The 16,253-nt window shown below is 42.7% G+C and overlaps 1 protein-coding gene across 1 annotated transcript; it reads left to right on the top strand.

The window, feature by feature from the left end:
* The first annotated feature begins 12,511 nt into the window (after positions 1-12,511).
* LOC137162577 (probable G-protein coupled receptor 141) lies at positions 12,512-13,488 on the top strand. The gene has a single exon (XM_067562450.1). It carries the CDS (start codon positions 12,625-12,627, stop codon positions 13,486-13,488), a length of 864 nt encoding a protein of 287 aa, XP_067418551.1. The 5' UTR covers positions 12,512-12,624.
* The last annotated feature ends 2,765 nt before the right edge of the window (positions 13,489-16,253 follow it).

Consider the following 16,253-nt stretch of genomic DNA (forward strand, 5'->3'; position numbering starts at 1 on the left):
CTGATTACACATATAATCTGATTAATTGCTTTTGAGACATGTTTTCTCTTAAATGCTTTTTTCCAGATAAATGATACCTTGCTTTAAGGAATCTGGTCACTGAATACCACTGTCAGTGCCTTGGAGGAAACAGAATTGCAGGGTCTGAGCCTACATTACATCTGCTGATGTAATCACAGTTGATGTACAGGGATTGTAGCCCAGGGCCTGGTCTCTGAGTGGGAAAATCATGTGATTCCATCACAAAAGAGGTGATGGTCCAAGGCCTGAGAGCTAGAGGCTGTGCACCCAGAGGGTACATCTACACTGCAATGTAAGCCAGGCTCAGTCTCAGGCTTGAGCCCAAACCCTACTTCTGTCTACACACAAATCTTCATCATGGTTGTGGGAGCACAGCCAAATTTTGGCTAATCTCTGATGCGAGGCCATCAAAAGAGTGAATTTTAGTAATAGTACCAGGAATGGCCAGACATACCAGATAATAGCGAAGAAGCTGGCTCTGTTGGAAATTTACCAGACGAGTGGCCAAGTAGTGAGTGAATTAAGCGGCGCAAGGTCAAATACCAGAAAACCAGGGACCAGAACCGCATCTCAGGTAACTCACTGACATCATGCCCTTTCTATGGTGGGTTTGACCGGGTGCTGGGTACTACTCTGAGCACACAGCCAATGACGGTGCATGATGACCAGGTCTGCTGAGACGGGACCCGCTGTCCCAAGAATCCAGCATACAAATTGATGGGAGTCAGCAGCAGGTCCCAAATGAAGCCAGTGAAGTGATTCTGCAGCTGAAACCGGTCCCAGAGGAGGCTTTGCTGCAGGAGCAGCTGCTTTGCTGCAGGAGCAGCTGCACAACGTAGGCTTTGCTGCAGGAGCAGCTGGCCATACTTGGAAGAGCTTTTTGATGCCATCCTAAGGAATGTCCTGCTGCAGTACTGGCAGCAGAAATGGAAAAGGCAGAAGCCACTCTGGAGCCTGGTAAGTTTCTGGCTCCACTTGATCATTTATTGATATAGGAATGGGAGGGATTTCCATTCTGTGAGCCAATGCAAAAGTTATTACAAGCCCCGGGTAGCAACATGTATCTGCTAATAGCAGATTGTAAAAAAAGACTTGAAAAGTGAATTTTTACTGGAAAGGTGCACATTTTTGCTAGGCCATTCCTGTTTGTTAAAAATAATAACCTTCCATTGGCATCCCTGTAAGTACGCTGCTCTGTAAACCGCTCAATGGTGTAACGAGCTGCCTGAAAACAGTGAACTGAGGGGAGTGTGGAAATAGGTTCCATTTAGAAATCTAGTCCATTTCAGTTAAATATAGTCCATGGGTGACAAAATCATTTGTCCCAAATAGGACTAGGAGTTTGAATTTTGTCCAGAAATGTACCAAGGAGAAGGGACATGGGAGATGGCAGTGGAGTTCTGTGCTTTTGAATGCCATCATAACAGGCTAAGTCATGTGGATGCCAACACAGCATCCTGTTGATTCCTTCATGAATTCTGATCCAATCTCAGGTGCTGATAGCTACAAACTTTTCCTGTAGCAGGAACTCCAAAAAGGTAGTCACATTTTGGGGAAGGGCATATATTCCAGGGCCAACTTGGTAGCTGACCAGCCCACTCCACTTGTAAATGTGCTGTTCAATCACTATAATTGGGTGGCATAGACTGCTGGTTTCTCACTGGCAGCTTGGAATAACACCTCTCTTTGCCAAGTGGGCACCACAAGAACCTTTATGGTCTCCAAAATGTGGAATGCCTGAAATGCTAGAGAAACCTTTTGTAGCACAGCCACTGACCTCCCCACAAAGCCCAAGTTATTCTGCTGACCCACTCCGCCATGGATACTTCCACCCCCTTGCCCCAATGCCAAATGCTTGGCAAACATGGAAGGAAGGGAAAGGAGAGTGGAGGGCCAAGGGACATGCAACAGGAGGGGGTTTCCATCTTGTACATGGTTTCACTATTTGCACTTGTTCATGCACTTTGTTGTTGGTGGTGCTGGTGTGGTATGGTAAAGATTTTTATTTTATTAAGAATTTTTTTGCTATCACTGTTTCACATCATATAATGTGTATTTCAAATAATAAAGGTAAACACATGATCAGAGACAACTGGGAATTTGTATGCAAATACTATTTCTCAATATAGTAATCTGCATCAGTCATTTCCCTACATTAGTCAATACTGTGAATCAACCTCCCTCCCTCTCCATTTGATAAGCAGTCAGGTCATTCATAACTACATTGCATGGCAGTCAACCTCACCATCACCACCACCACTGAAACTCCTCACAAGCAATCAGTATCCCCCCAGGCCATTCATGGAGGTCCAATTCTCCCTCTTCCATTGATCCATGCAAGTCCATACTGTGGGAGCACAAAGCATCCCTGACTTCTGCTTCCCAAGTGCATCCAGCTCCAGTTGCAGTAGGGGCACTGGCTGGCTGAGTGTACCAGTTCAGCAACCCCTTGCTGCCATAGTTCCATTCAGGGAGAAAAGGCTTACCTTTGGCTCCACAAAGATTGTGAGGAGCACCGCAAGCCACAGTAATGCACACTGGTGCATTGCACACATTGATGACTCTGGAATCCAAAGGGGGTCTGTAGACATCACCAACGAGATTTCAGTCTGCCAAATGCACATTCAACAACCATTCTGCACCTGCTTGGTAAACCTTTTACCAAGCTCCTGATATTAGGGTATGATTTCATAAGCCAAGGCAAAAGAGCGTGGGTGGAGTTCCTCACAATAATGGTGGGGACAGTAACTCCACTTATGACAATGTCATTTGGTCAGATTAGTGTCCCAGCTTGTCCATGAACATAGACTCCCAATTGGCGGAAAACCTTGACATTGAACTTTTCCAGTGCAGCTCAGGTTAATGTTCATAAATTGCTTTCTGTGGTTCACATTGGCCTGCATAACCATAGAGTAGTAGCCTTTGCAGTTTATGTACTTATGTGCTCCTTGAGGAGGGCAAACTATGGGCACATGAGTCCCGTCAATAGCTCTGGCATAGTTTAGAAACCTCATTCTCTCAAAGCCAGTAATTACTTCAGGAATATCTTTTTTGCACGCCACTTTAGAGTAAACCACTTTGTCTTAGAAACCTCTGCCACCCACTTTACACACAGTTGAATTTCCAGTGCCAGATTGGTTGGCAATGGACCTATAGCAACCTGGGGTAGCCATCTTCCAGATCATTATAGCAACCTGCTTCTAGACTGGCATGGCTGCCTTCCAGCTTGTGTCTTTACACCCAAGTGTCAGGGCAAATTGCTCAAAAGCTCCAGAAATATATCTTTCTTCATGCAAAAGTTATGGGCCCACTGCTGGTCATCCCAAGTCTGCAAGACGATGTGGTCCCACCAGTCTGTGCTTGTAGCCTTGCTCTAGAAGCATTGATCTATATAGGGGGCATCAGTGGCTATAGAGAGTGTCATGAGCAGCATCAACCAGTTCGAGTCTGCCATGTCTGTGTCCTCCTGTTCCATCATTAGCTCTGTCAGGAGCCTTTGGTGGGTCAGAAAATGCCACTGAAATGTCCACCAGCATCTCATGGAAGCTCTGCCCATTTCCTGACACAGGAGTGAAAGTGCAAGTTCTTAGGTCAATTTGACAGTAGAGATGGGGAGGCTGTTGATTTGTAAAAATCCTTCTAGACTTAGTTCAATAGGTTATAGTTCAATAGGCAGTCCATGTGTACAGTTTGTTCAAATTCTTCCATGAGAATTTACAGGAATAATCAAAAGTCACCCTGGAGACTTCAGTCTTGCAACTTGAACTTCCCCTAACAAAATTTAAGCAGATCTGAGATAAAATAGGATCAGGCCTGGCTTCCTTTATAGCTAAAGCAAGTAGGGTGCTGACAGATAATTCCACCATGTGGGTTTTGATGAAAGCGAGCCAACAGTTTGATCTCTATTCAATGGGTCCTTCCTCAGACAATACATGAAACTATTCAAGCAGTTCACAGGTAGTTTTACAATGCGGAGTCACAAATTTCAAAGAGAACTGAAGACAATAATATTACATCACAAAGTCCCTCTAAATGTTAATATCCCTTTTTGATCTTTGAATCAATAGAATATACTGTAGTAATGAAATGTTACAGATAGGAACAGAAGTTTAGCATCTACAAGCTCATTAGGTCCCATTGTTAAACTTGTAACAAGATATCGGTAAACACAGACAAATACAATTAGTATCTGTTTTTGATTTTCTATCAATACAGGCCTACATTTCAAAGATTCTAGTCAACCTAACATGGCTTTGCTAACTATCTACAACGAATGGCCCTGGTTACCATTTCAATACTCTTCTATTATGTTTTTAAAGGTTGCTTTTGGGTCACTCAGCCTGCTGGTTGCTTAATCCTTGCTGGCTCAGTGACACAGCTGGTTGCTCAACATAATCATCCTAAGGCTTTAACAAATCTCTTCCTGGTGCATCAAAATCATTAAGAGATAGTGGTTTTGTTTCAAAGTCATGTGCTAACACATCTGGAATAAAACTGTATTTCCATGGAAGAATTAGTTCAAACTGACAATGTCTTATCTGCAGTTACTGAAGACATAATGCCCATAATGCCGTAGATGCATAGCCAGCTAAGGCAAGCAGTTTATCATAGAATCATAGAAGATTATGGTTGGATGGGACCTCAGGAGGTCATCTAGTCCAACCCCCTGCTCAAAGCAGGATCAACCTCAACTAAATCATCCCAGCCAGGGCTTTGTCAAGTTGGGCATTAAAAAACTCTAAGGATGGAGATTTCACCACCTACCTAGGTAACTCATTCCAGTGCTTTACCACCCTCCTAGTGAGAAGGTTTTTCCTAATATCCAACCTAGACCTTCCCCTCTGCAACTTGAGACCATTGCTCCTTGTTCTGTCATCTGCCACCACTGAGAACAGCCTACCTCCATCTTCTTTGGAATCCCCCTTCAGGTAGTTGAAGGCTGCTATCAAATCCTCCCTCAATCTTCTTCTCTTCTGCAGACTAAATAAGTCCAGTTCCCTCAGCCTTTCCTCATAAATCATGTGCCCCAGCCCCCTAATAATTTTTGTTGCCGTCCACTGGACTCTCTCCAATTTGTCCACATCCTTTCTGTAGTGCAGGGCCCAAAACTGGACACAATGTGGTCTCACCCATGCCGAATAGAGGGGAATAATCACTTCCCTTGGTCTGCTGGCAATAATCCTACTAATGCGCCCAATATGCTATCAGTCTTCTTGGCAACAAGGGCACACTGTTGACTCATATCCAGCTTCTTGTCCACTGTAATCCCCATGTCCTTTTCTGCCAAACTGCTGCTTAACCAGTTGATCCCCAGTTTGTAGCAGTGCATGGGATTCTTCCATCCTAAGTGCAGGACTCAGAACTTGTCCTTGTTGAACTTCTTCAGATTTCTTTTGGCCCAATCCTCCAATTTGTCTAGGTCACTCTGTATACTATCCGTGCCCTCCAGCATATCTACCACTCTCCCCAGGTTAATGTCATCCGCGAATTTGCTGAGGGCATAATCCACCCCATCCACCCCACTGTAATCCACCCCATCATCCAGATCATTAGTTTTCAAGTAAAGATTGATGCAAACACAGATAAATTATAGAATTTATATCCTATAAGTCAAATGGCATGTTCTTACATGACAAAGAACAAAGTATTAAATCTCTCTCACAAAATTGTAGCCACAGAACACAAGTGACTGATTTAATAACCCCAAACTAGCTTAATTATTTTCCTGGACTTAAATGTGCCTACTGCTAACCTTGTTGACTGTTTGTTGACTGAAATAACTCATCTCCTCATGATGTATGAGGTGTGGGAGTATGTAATTTGATGAGATTTTCCTGAAAGATTATAGACCATAAAGCATCACTTGCTCATTTTACAGCATATGTGACTTGATGATTGGAGGCAGAATAAGACTGTGAAGGAACAGTTGGAATAATAAACAGAGAAGCAAGTCAATTCGTAGAAACAGATACTTAGTGTATTGCTGGCTTAATCTTGGCTACATGCAATTTGGTTTTCAGAGGTGATGATAATGAAATATGCAAAAAAGCAGGTTTAATTTTAAATTAATAATACAATTATCATTGAATATAACCCTAGAATGAGGTAGCTAACTGACAAACTAGCAGTAGTGCAAAATGTCTTAACTATGTCATACAAAATGGGCTCTATTACTACCTAGAAAAGAGCAGCATGAGATTGTAAATTAAAATAAAACAAACAAACATAATTCTATGTTATCATGATGGAGATTAAATGAAATCAAGCATTTCAATATGCAGTTGCACTGATGGAGGCCACTGAAAGACCTATGAAATGAAAGAAAGGGCTAAAAGTTCTACTGTGCAACTAATTATTGAGAAAGGCTTGAAGTTGTCAAAATTTCAAATCAGATTTATGCTGATGTAACAGCTGTCTAAAGGAACCTCTCTACAAATCTCCTAGTGGCTCCACATAGCCTGAACCTGTCCTTGCCCCTCTAACTATGTTCTACCCCTCTTCCTTTAGCTCCTCTCACATCCTTCTCTTATCTCTCAAACCCCACTTCGTCCTTTTTTCTGGGCAGTATCATCTCAACTTTATTCCCCTTTCATGTCAGCTGTTTTCATTAACTCTGCCTCTTCTTATCCTTCCTCTTCCTTTCCTCCATTCTCCACTTTCACTAATCTTTCCCTCATCAGCATGCCTCCCTTCTTTTCGTCTTAGCAACTGGTGAAGGCAGTTGTCCTCTTGACCTCTATTGCATGTGTACGCTCTCCTCCTTCACTTTTCATCCTCAGCACACTTCCAGCTTTCCACTGAGATGGTCAAATGGCAACAGAAGACCTTATAGTTCATTGAAACCAATCTAAATAGGTTAAGATGACTCATTTATTTTGCACAGAGTAGGGACATTGATCTAAAATTTGAAGGCAAGAAATTACAGTTTGAAATGACACTTTAACAGATCTTGGAAATTCCAAGATGTAATTTTCAAGAAAAATTCAGATGTCGTAAGAAACCAACAGAAAAAGAGCCACACTTAGCTTTGAGTTTCAGTTCCCAGCACTTCTGATCTCAGCCACTGATAATGTTTACTAGGTGGCAAATTGATCTTCTGCCTGACATATCCTTACTTTGGAATCACTTTTAGTATCCAAAGTGCAGAGAGACTGGACATAGATAAGAAAGATAAGAGGTAGAGTATTAGCCCTTGGTCTGTGCCTGGGTTGGCTCTGTCTCTGGAGTTCTGGGTATCACCTAATGGCCACACTAGGAGCCCTGCCATGGCATCTCCCTTCTGTATTGCTATTTGGTGGTTTATGTTCCCTATGTGGCACTTCAGATCCTGTGGCTGAGTACAAGACCCCAGGTACTTGCACAGCATCACTAGGTGAAGCTTCTCCCGTAAACTTGTTCCCTGCTCTTGTTCATCTGCTGTTGGCTCAGTTTCCCAGGGCACTGATTCAGGCACCTGTTTTCCTCTGCGGTGTTTGCTCTGCTGAGTCTTTGGCAATTATACATCTCTTGTAACCCCATCTGGTGGCTATATACAGCCTCTCTGCTGGCCTCCTCTCATTCTCAGCCTCAGTCTAAAACTGCTGCTTCCACAAACCTTTTGGGATTGCTCCTTGGATTACATGCCCCGAGGCCAGCTCGCAGGCTGCTGCCTCCCATACAAAACAGCCATCTTTTTCTTTTCATGATTCTGACGTCTTTGTTTCTTTTCCTGGTCACAATGGAACACAGCGTCCTCTGTTATTGTAATCTATTTAATTCCAATAGCCCCTAAAGAGTAATAGGACTTTTCCAAATAGAAATTAAGGCATATGTGGTATTAGAGGAGTAACACAGAGTCTGGGCAGGCTGCTGTGAAGGTCTTGATTTTTGCAAGAATGTGAATAAAATACTCCTGCTCGAAACAATACCATTGTCTAGGAGTGTAACAAGAGCACACTTACTACATTGTAGAGGCCAAGTTCTTATTTTAGATTAATACATGGGTGTTATTGTAATTTAAATATGGAACCCATGCACATGTGTTTCCAAGATCAGAATGTGATCCTAAATTTAAAAAGCACGACAAAATTTATTCAACTGCCATGTGACTTTTCTTCCTTGACTTTTTTACTCTTCTTGGTAGTATTACTTAATAGGAAGGGTGGTTGTCTCACAGGAGGGAGATAAGATGTCTTCTCATTCCAAAGAATTAAGTGATTGCACAATAGGCAGAGGGATGCAAGTGTTGCTGTCATATCTGTTACTGCTTATTGTTCTTATGTTGTTGCACACCAAACTTTCATGTTATTCCTTCCTCTTCAATTAGTACATTCCTCTGAACTGTGATGTACAACCCAGAATTTTGCCATCAACAAAATTAAAATCTACACTGAGGTAGAAGTTAATCAAGAAATTGCCTTTTCCAGGGAAATGCCGAAGCCTCTAGAAGGGGCCTGGCTCAATACCTTACCATTTGCAGTGAGATACATGAAAAACTCTGTGCTTTGGGTCAGTGTTTGTGCCTGTGGCCCAGATTCATCCTTCATCCACCACTAGCCATCTGTCAGTTTTGTTTTACAGTAGAACTTTTCTAATTCACTCTTCACTAATGTAGATATCTGATTTCACAATAAACAATGCTATTCTCTTCTCACATTTTGAATAGGGGGGCTGTAGTCAGGTTTCTTATTAGTTCTGCCAAGGACCTCATTATTCTTACAGAACATACTACAGATAATTTACTGACTTAATAAGTGATTGTGGACGTGCCCCTGGAACCAGGGAGCAGCGTCCGGGTTTTCCCCTCTCTGGCTCTCCTCAGAGGGGGACCACCCCTCCCGGCTACCTCCCACCAGGAGCAGTCTTGTGCCTCTTTGCAGGGGAAGCAGTCTACAGCCAGGCCCCCAGGCAGGGCTGGCGAGGCAAGCAGTCTACGGCCAGGCCCCCAGGCAGGGCTGGCGAGGCAAGCAGTCTACGGCCAGGCCCCCAGGCAGGGCTGGCAGGTGAGCAAGCCGCTCTTGGGAACGGCACGGCGGGGAAGGCTTCCTCACGGAGGATAGGGAAGGGGGGAGGGGGACGCAGGCCCGCCCGTCTCCACTGCGTCCCAGCCCAGGGCCCTGGCAGTGGCAACAGCGTTTGCCACTGGGGCGGCGGGGCTCCTGCCGCAACACGCCGCCCAGGTTGCCCCTGACTTAGCCACTAACGTGTGGTGATCCCTGAGCTTCTTCCTCCCCGAAACCCCTGGTACCTGCCTCCTCTGGGTCGCTGGGGTTCGGTAGACCTGCTAGGCCCTCCTCGTCCACGGGCAGCAGCTCCGGGAGCTCCATGGGCTCATCCTTGAAGGGTAGCTCCTCCAGGTCCTGCGGTCCCCAGGCCTCGGGCAGGGCCGGTAGGTCCTCGGGGTCCCAGGCTCGGCACTGCTCTGGCAGATCCGCCTCCAGCTCCCAGGCCCCGGGTGGTTCTCTTCAGGCTCGTAGTCCTCAGGGAGCCCCGACGGGCCTTCTTCCAGCTCCCAGGCCGTGGGGGTCTCTGGTGGTCCCTCCAACTCCCAGGCTGTAGGGTACCTGAGGGAGGCCTCCGCCAATCCCCAGGCTGGGTTTAAGGCCGGCCACTCCCTCTCAGCCCGGCTCCCCGGCCCAGCCTTGGCTAGGAGCTCCGGAGGAGACGCGTCCTCCCCTTTCGGCCGCCAACTGAGCTCGCCGGCCTGACTCTTAAAGGCCTAGCTCCGCCCCCTGCTTCCGGTCAGGTGGGGCCCCTGGGGCCTTTAAAGGCCTAGTCCCGCCCCCTGGCTTCCGGTCAGGTGTTTCCCTGGGGCAGTCTTCTGTCAGCCAGGGTGGGTCTGGCTCCCTCTCTGGGTCCTCCTCAGAGGGGGACCACCCCTCCCGGCTACAGTGATACTATAATAAATTATTAAAAACTAAACTAAAAACTGCAAAAGAATAACATTTGTGATGCAGAATCCTCTGCTTTATTATTACATTTTGTTCACTTACTTGGTCAGTAACAAAATCTAGTAACCCACAATAGGTTACCCAATGAGTCAAACATCTTAGCAAGTTTCTATCCATCTGTAATCAGGCCAGCCTGTCCTACCAGCCCAAAGGACTGACACCACACCCCAAGCCTTTCAAGCCCTTTCTGCAGGGCACAGATTTACTAATTCAAACAAAATCCCATAAAGTACCACGAAGCTCACAACCAAAGCAGGTTGTCAGGTCTTTCCAACTCTGCACCTCTCTCTGCTCCAGGGTGACTTACAAGAGCCAACCTCCTTCCCACAGCCTCCCTCAACTGAGCCTTATCAGACCTTTTATAGGCAACATCTCTCTCTGTCTCTCTCTAATGCACACCTTCGCAGCTGAGTATGATAATCAAAGAGGATTTGCTGGCACCGGACTCCCTAGTTTTTAAAGGGGCAGATTACCCTGCTATACCATTTAACTTGAAAAACACTAGCCAACTCCTGGGCAGCTAGAGCCCACTCAGACCTGTACCTCTCACAAGTTCACACAAAATGCTACTTTCTGGCATTCTGGAAACTTTTAGTTCTTATTGTGAGGTTAGGAAAATAAAATGAGTAACTCCTTCCTGTATGTGGGTAGACAGAGCTATGCCTACAAGAAGGCTAGTAATACATGTTGCTTTCTCTTCACATCGGGAGTGAATGCAATGTACCATGCAATGTGTGAAATAGGGAAGGAAGAAAGGAAATCAGGATAATAATGTATTAAGAGGTAACATTTGTTTCTTCTTTGAATTTTAGTTACAAATTACAATAAACAATGACAATATTATTCCTGAATAATGCAATAAACTTCTGAAAAGCACTGAAACTGCAGATACGCAATGCTCTAATTATCCAGTTTATAACAACACAAAATTTTTACCTGTTCAAAGCTCCTACTGAAATATTAAATCATATATACTGGAACATGAATTTAAGTTAAGAATGAAAATGCAGAGTTATTAACGTTTGTGAAAGAAACATTCATATTCTTTTTTAGTGTACTGTATATCAAAGTTGTCAGTTCTGCAAGTTTAATGATTTTTAAATGTATATTTAAAAGGAGTGAAAGGGAAGTCTTTTCTCTGAGTCTGGACTGTAACTTATTCAATATAGTATTGAGAGTTTATCTGTTTATTACTTTCTGTGTTCCAAAAATGCTTGAACTAGTTTTTAGTAAAGGTTTAGAGTGTATCTGAAAGCATTTAGTACACAACAGAAATCGAAACAAGTCAGGTAAAAGAGAAAGAACCTAAAGCTCCATATTTATAACACTGAAGCAGAAAATATGCTATGAGATAGGATAATGGTTTTCAGTCTGTGGTCCACAGACCCCTGAGAGTCTACAGACTATGTCTAAGGGGGTCCACGAAAAGTTGTCATTAACATAAAACAGTGGTTTTCAACTGTGATCCATGGACCCCTGGGGGTCTGTAGACTATGTCTAAGATTTCCAAAGGAGACCACACCTCCATTCAACATTTTTAGGGGTCTGCAAATGAAAAAAGGTTGAAAACCACTGAGATAGGATATTATATAGATTAGCAGGAATATATCTAAAAATTGCTAATTAAACTACATTATTGAAACCAAGTTCCTGAGCAATAAAAAGCTGAGACCAATCTGCTATTCTAATCTGTAAACCATTGTTATAAGGTTTATTTTACTTTAAGGCTCATATTTTTAAGAAGAGGTGGGATTTTATGTACAATACATGCATACACACAATTTGTATGCAGTTATTGTATTCATATGTGCAAACTGAGTAACTGTGCATGAGAATATGTAGTTTGAAGTCTACCTATTTGTGTGCATAACTGCAATAACTATGAATGCAGCTGTACACATACATTTATATTAAGCATGTGCAAGTGGACCTATACCTTTTAGAAATTTGGTCCTATAATAGTTCATAACTAGTCCCACCCCCCCAAAATAGAGGATTTAGGTGAAATTCTGTAGATAGAAGAATGAAAGGATAAGGTAATGCGATATGGAGCCATTTACCTCTGGGTCACTGGTTCTAATTCAGCCTAGGAATCTAGTGATTGAAAGATGTTACCATCTCATGGTTCTTCAGTAGCCTAAGTGAAAGTAAAATGGTGGTCTCAGTCTACTTAATAATGGAGAGTTGTCCACATCATACACACAAACATGTTTACATATTCCAACCACGGTTTCCATCTTCAAATTTAACTTACATAATAACAGGGTTTTTGTTGTAGCTTTTTAAAATGATGACCAGATACTATCTTGGCTGTTCCAACTATTCAGGTATCTGGAGGGAAATAAGAAAAGAAAGAAATGGATCTAAGTTCATGTACAAAAAGCTTCTTATTATGCAGCCACTATAAAAATAACATGTGTGATCCAATGTGTGCTATATAGCAGGACTGTGTGTTTTTATATTCATAAGATTATACACTTATGTAGAGTGCACCATTTTCATCACAATCCAGTAAATGTTATTTCATGAATTTGTGACATTCTTTATATAATTAAAAAAAATAAGAGTAACCATAAAGTGAGCACAGGTTAAACACAGACTTTAAAATGCATATTCCATTGTTGTATTTTTAGGTAGCCTTGAAAAGAAAAGAAAAGAAAAGAAAACTTTGGAGATGTTTAACACAAGCTCAGCACAACATACTATTCCCTCAAATGGAACACTCCCGCAAAACTTGGAGAGACTGCATTTGATTTTGATAGGACTATATAGTGTCACTATGGCAGGAGGCATTGTTGGAATCATTGTGATGTCCCGTCACTTGTTTCAAAGGAATATACAAACTGTGATGACCATCATTATCATCAATCTCATGGCGGTACATTCCATTCTCTTACTCAGCCTTCCTTTCCGCCTTGCCTATTACATTTTATCTGAATGGAAATTCGGATGGCTCACCTGCAAAATGTTTAGTGCCATGATCTATGCCCACATGTACATCACTTTCATTTTCTATGTAGCTATTATTATAATACGCCTCTTGAGACAGGAATTTAAGAGGTGCTACACTACAACCTGGATTGCTGCTGTCTGGTTCGTGATGATTTTGGTTATCTCCCCTATTTTTTTGTCTTATTATGGCATCTCTAAAAGTTATAACCATTCTAAATGCTTTCAGTTCCACAGAGATATTCAGGAGCAGGGTATGGTGATAGCAAACTACTCCTTGATTGGTATTATGGTGGCAACAGTCTCTGCACTCTCCATAATCCAATTAGCTGTAATCTTTCAGTTGGTAATGAAGTATTGGCCTGACATGAACTCACATGTGGAATTCAGGGCTCAGATGAAGAGTTTTTTTTTCATCTTGGTAATAGTAGTCTGCTTTATACCTCATCATGTATTCAGAATATACTACATCCAGAATTTTCCAGCGGATGATGACAATAACCTATTCCTATACAATGAAATTTTCTTAGCTTTCACGGCACTGTGCTGCTTGGATATGTTATGTTTCATAGCAGGAATAGCCCATTAAACTATGAACTACTGGTACAGCAAATCTTGATGTGCGGATTTTGGCTCTTCCTGGAAATAAGAAAACTACAAAGGAGTTTACTGAACAACAAGGACTACTGACTTTTTCCTATAAGGGCAATGGTATTTGGATTTGTATAATTTTCATGCTTTTGTAGCCCACTAGGGGACAGAAGTTTTTGGTTCTCATTTTCTATTCTAAGGGTTGATACGTCATGATGCATAAGTATTCCTCTAATCTTTGAAGTTGCCTAAGTATATTGGCATTGCAGCAATGCTAAATTCATCAAGAATTCTCTTTGCTCACTATCGAAGTATTCAGCTCTTCTCATTTACTCAGAAGAGTTTCTCAGTTACAATAGCTCACTTTATCCAATAAATCTGCTCTCACAATTAGCTCATGTGGAGGATGTTATATCAACAGAGAAAACCTCTAAATGGCCAAAGATTAGGAAGAATTTTCCTGGAGCACTTTATTGCAGAATTGTCCATTCTGAAGGTTTTACACCTTCCTCTGATACTTGATACTAGAGACCAAAAAAAAAAAAAAGTTGCCTTTTTCCCTTATGTGTTTTACAATAGTGTTTTTGAATTAACAAGGAAATGAGCTATGCCCAAAGAGGGGGAAAATGGCACCAGTGGATTGGGAGCAAGGCTTGAATTAAATAGGTGGGTCCAACCCCCTTTTCCTTCTCAGCACATCTATACCAGCTTTTTATTTGTTGTGCTATCCTCCCCTAAGCCTGCTCTTACCCTCCTCATTTAAATATGCTAATTGTTCATTTAAATATAGACAGCTGAAAGGGTCAAGAGTTTCAGACATTTGCTCAATGTCATTTCTAGGGCAGGATAGCATCTACTGCTGATTCTGGGGCTCTGACCATGGGTACTGGAGTTGTAATGCAGGCTCAGATGATCTGGTCCTTTCATAGTAGCAAGAGAACAGCAACCCTGCCACAAGGGATGTATTTGATCAGCCTCCAAAAAACAAAAGTAAATCATCTCTCTGATGACTGGTTTTGCTTAATGCTGCTAAGTTGTATTGTTGGTTTCCAATGCTGGATGCTGTGTTTCTCAGGTTGCAGATGCAATTCAAAGTGATACTGGAATAATTTAAGTAAATGGAAATTGTTTTAATCAGCTCTACGTAGATGTGGGCACATGGGGAATGGATGTACATACATTTATTGCTACATAGCCTTCCTTCCTCCTTTCCCCCTACATTCCTATCATATTTCTTGTTGGTCTCTTGTGTCGCTGGGGATAAGACTTCACTGGTTAATAGCCTTCAGTGGTTAATAACAGCACCTGATCCTGGGGACTTCTGTCTTCTCTTCCCTTATTCCTCCTCTCCCTCACTTATATATTTAAAATCAATGACATGACAACAAAGCATATGGTTGGGGCCTACCTCTGATGCAGCCCCTTTGAGGCAGACCACATTCTGTCACTTTCTCCACTGAATCCTCCAGCTCTAGATCAGATTGTTCCCCATGCAGTCCTCTCCCAGGAGTGCCATAGTACATGTTGCAAGTCCCTGTCTTTTGCATTCTGGTTCTGCAGTTTGTTGGTGGTACTTGTCATCAGAATGCAACAGGATCTGTATTTGAAGGAGCCAGTGAGTGGCCATGGGGTGAGAGGGGTAAGCTTCACCTGAGTGAAGTTTGCCTCTGAACAGCAAGAAAAGGCTCTGTCTGATTTTGAGAATCCCAAATGAGCGGCCTTGCCCTTAACACCCGCCTTCTGCCACACACCCAAAACATACCCTCCCATCCATTGGGGCCACTTACTCCCTATTTTTGAAAAAAGAATGTCCATCCAGAGACCCCCAATGCTCCTTTTGAACTGCCTATAAGCTTCTGAAAATTCTGGCTTTAGCGTTTCCCTCCTTATTAGTTGTGCTGTCTGTTTGGTTTTTAAAACAGAGACAGATGGGGTTAAGAAATGGTAATTGCAAGGTTCATTCTTCTTTCACTTGTCTTTAAGTTCTAAAGACAATTGTCAGAGACACAGTAGGTTTGTTAAGAGTCAGATTCTACCACACTTACACTGAGTAGTCCCGTAGTCCACAAGTAGACCCATGTCAGTGGGATTGCTCGTGAAATTAGGGGACTACCCAGTGTTTTTCAAGGTATTAGAATCTGACTTTGAGTAATCCTGTTGATTTCAGTGGGACTCGTTCTTGGGTAAAGTACTACTCAATGTGAATACACGTGGCAGAATCTGGCCCTAAATATTTCCCTTAATCCCCTAGGATGCACATCATGCAGACAGGCTGATTTGTGGATGCGTGTTTACCTATTTTAAAAAACACTGAAGGCACCTGTAATATTTTTATAACTATTATGTGACCCTCTGTGTATTCCATGATTATTGTGTGGCTTGCCAAAGAATAACTAAATGTTAAGTTAACTTTCGGTAGTCTGGCACATTTGTAGTCATCTAATCAATGACTTTAGATAGCCTGATCACCACTGCTTAATTGATAATACAGGTGTCTAGGCCTTTGGCCTTTTGTCTCTGTCCAAATTGAGCAAAACACCTCCAGCTTGGGAGATGGGCCATTCAGGCAGGAAACCTTAAACAAAGAACTTTAGAACTGTTAAAAGGGCAGCCATGATGAAGACAGGGGATAGGCAGGGTCTGTAGAGAAGCAGACTGTAACCCAGTCCCCAGAATGGGGTTGGGGGAAGACCATGGGCTAAGTCAGGCCTATGTAAGTCTTGAGGGAAATGCTAAACTTTAGGTAAGATAATAAGCATGCAT

Source organism: Emydura macquarii, unplaced genomic scaffold (assembly GCF_026122565.2).
Source record: "Emydura macquarii macquarii isolate MOO-44397 ecotype Brisbane River unplaced genomic scaffold, CSIRO-AGI_Emac_v2 contig_2432, whole genome shotgun sequence".
Lineage (NCBI taxonomy): Eukaryota > Metazoa > Chordata > Testudines > Chelidae > Emydura > Emydura macquarii.

Coding starts and splice junctions, on each gene's coding strand:
- LOC137162577 (XM_067562450.1), top strand. CDS start 12,625: ATGTTTAACACAAGCTCAGCACAACATACTATTCCCTCAAATGGAACA.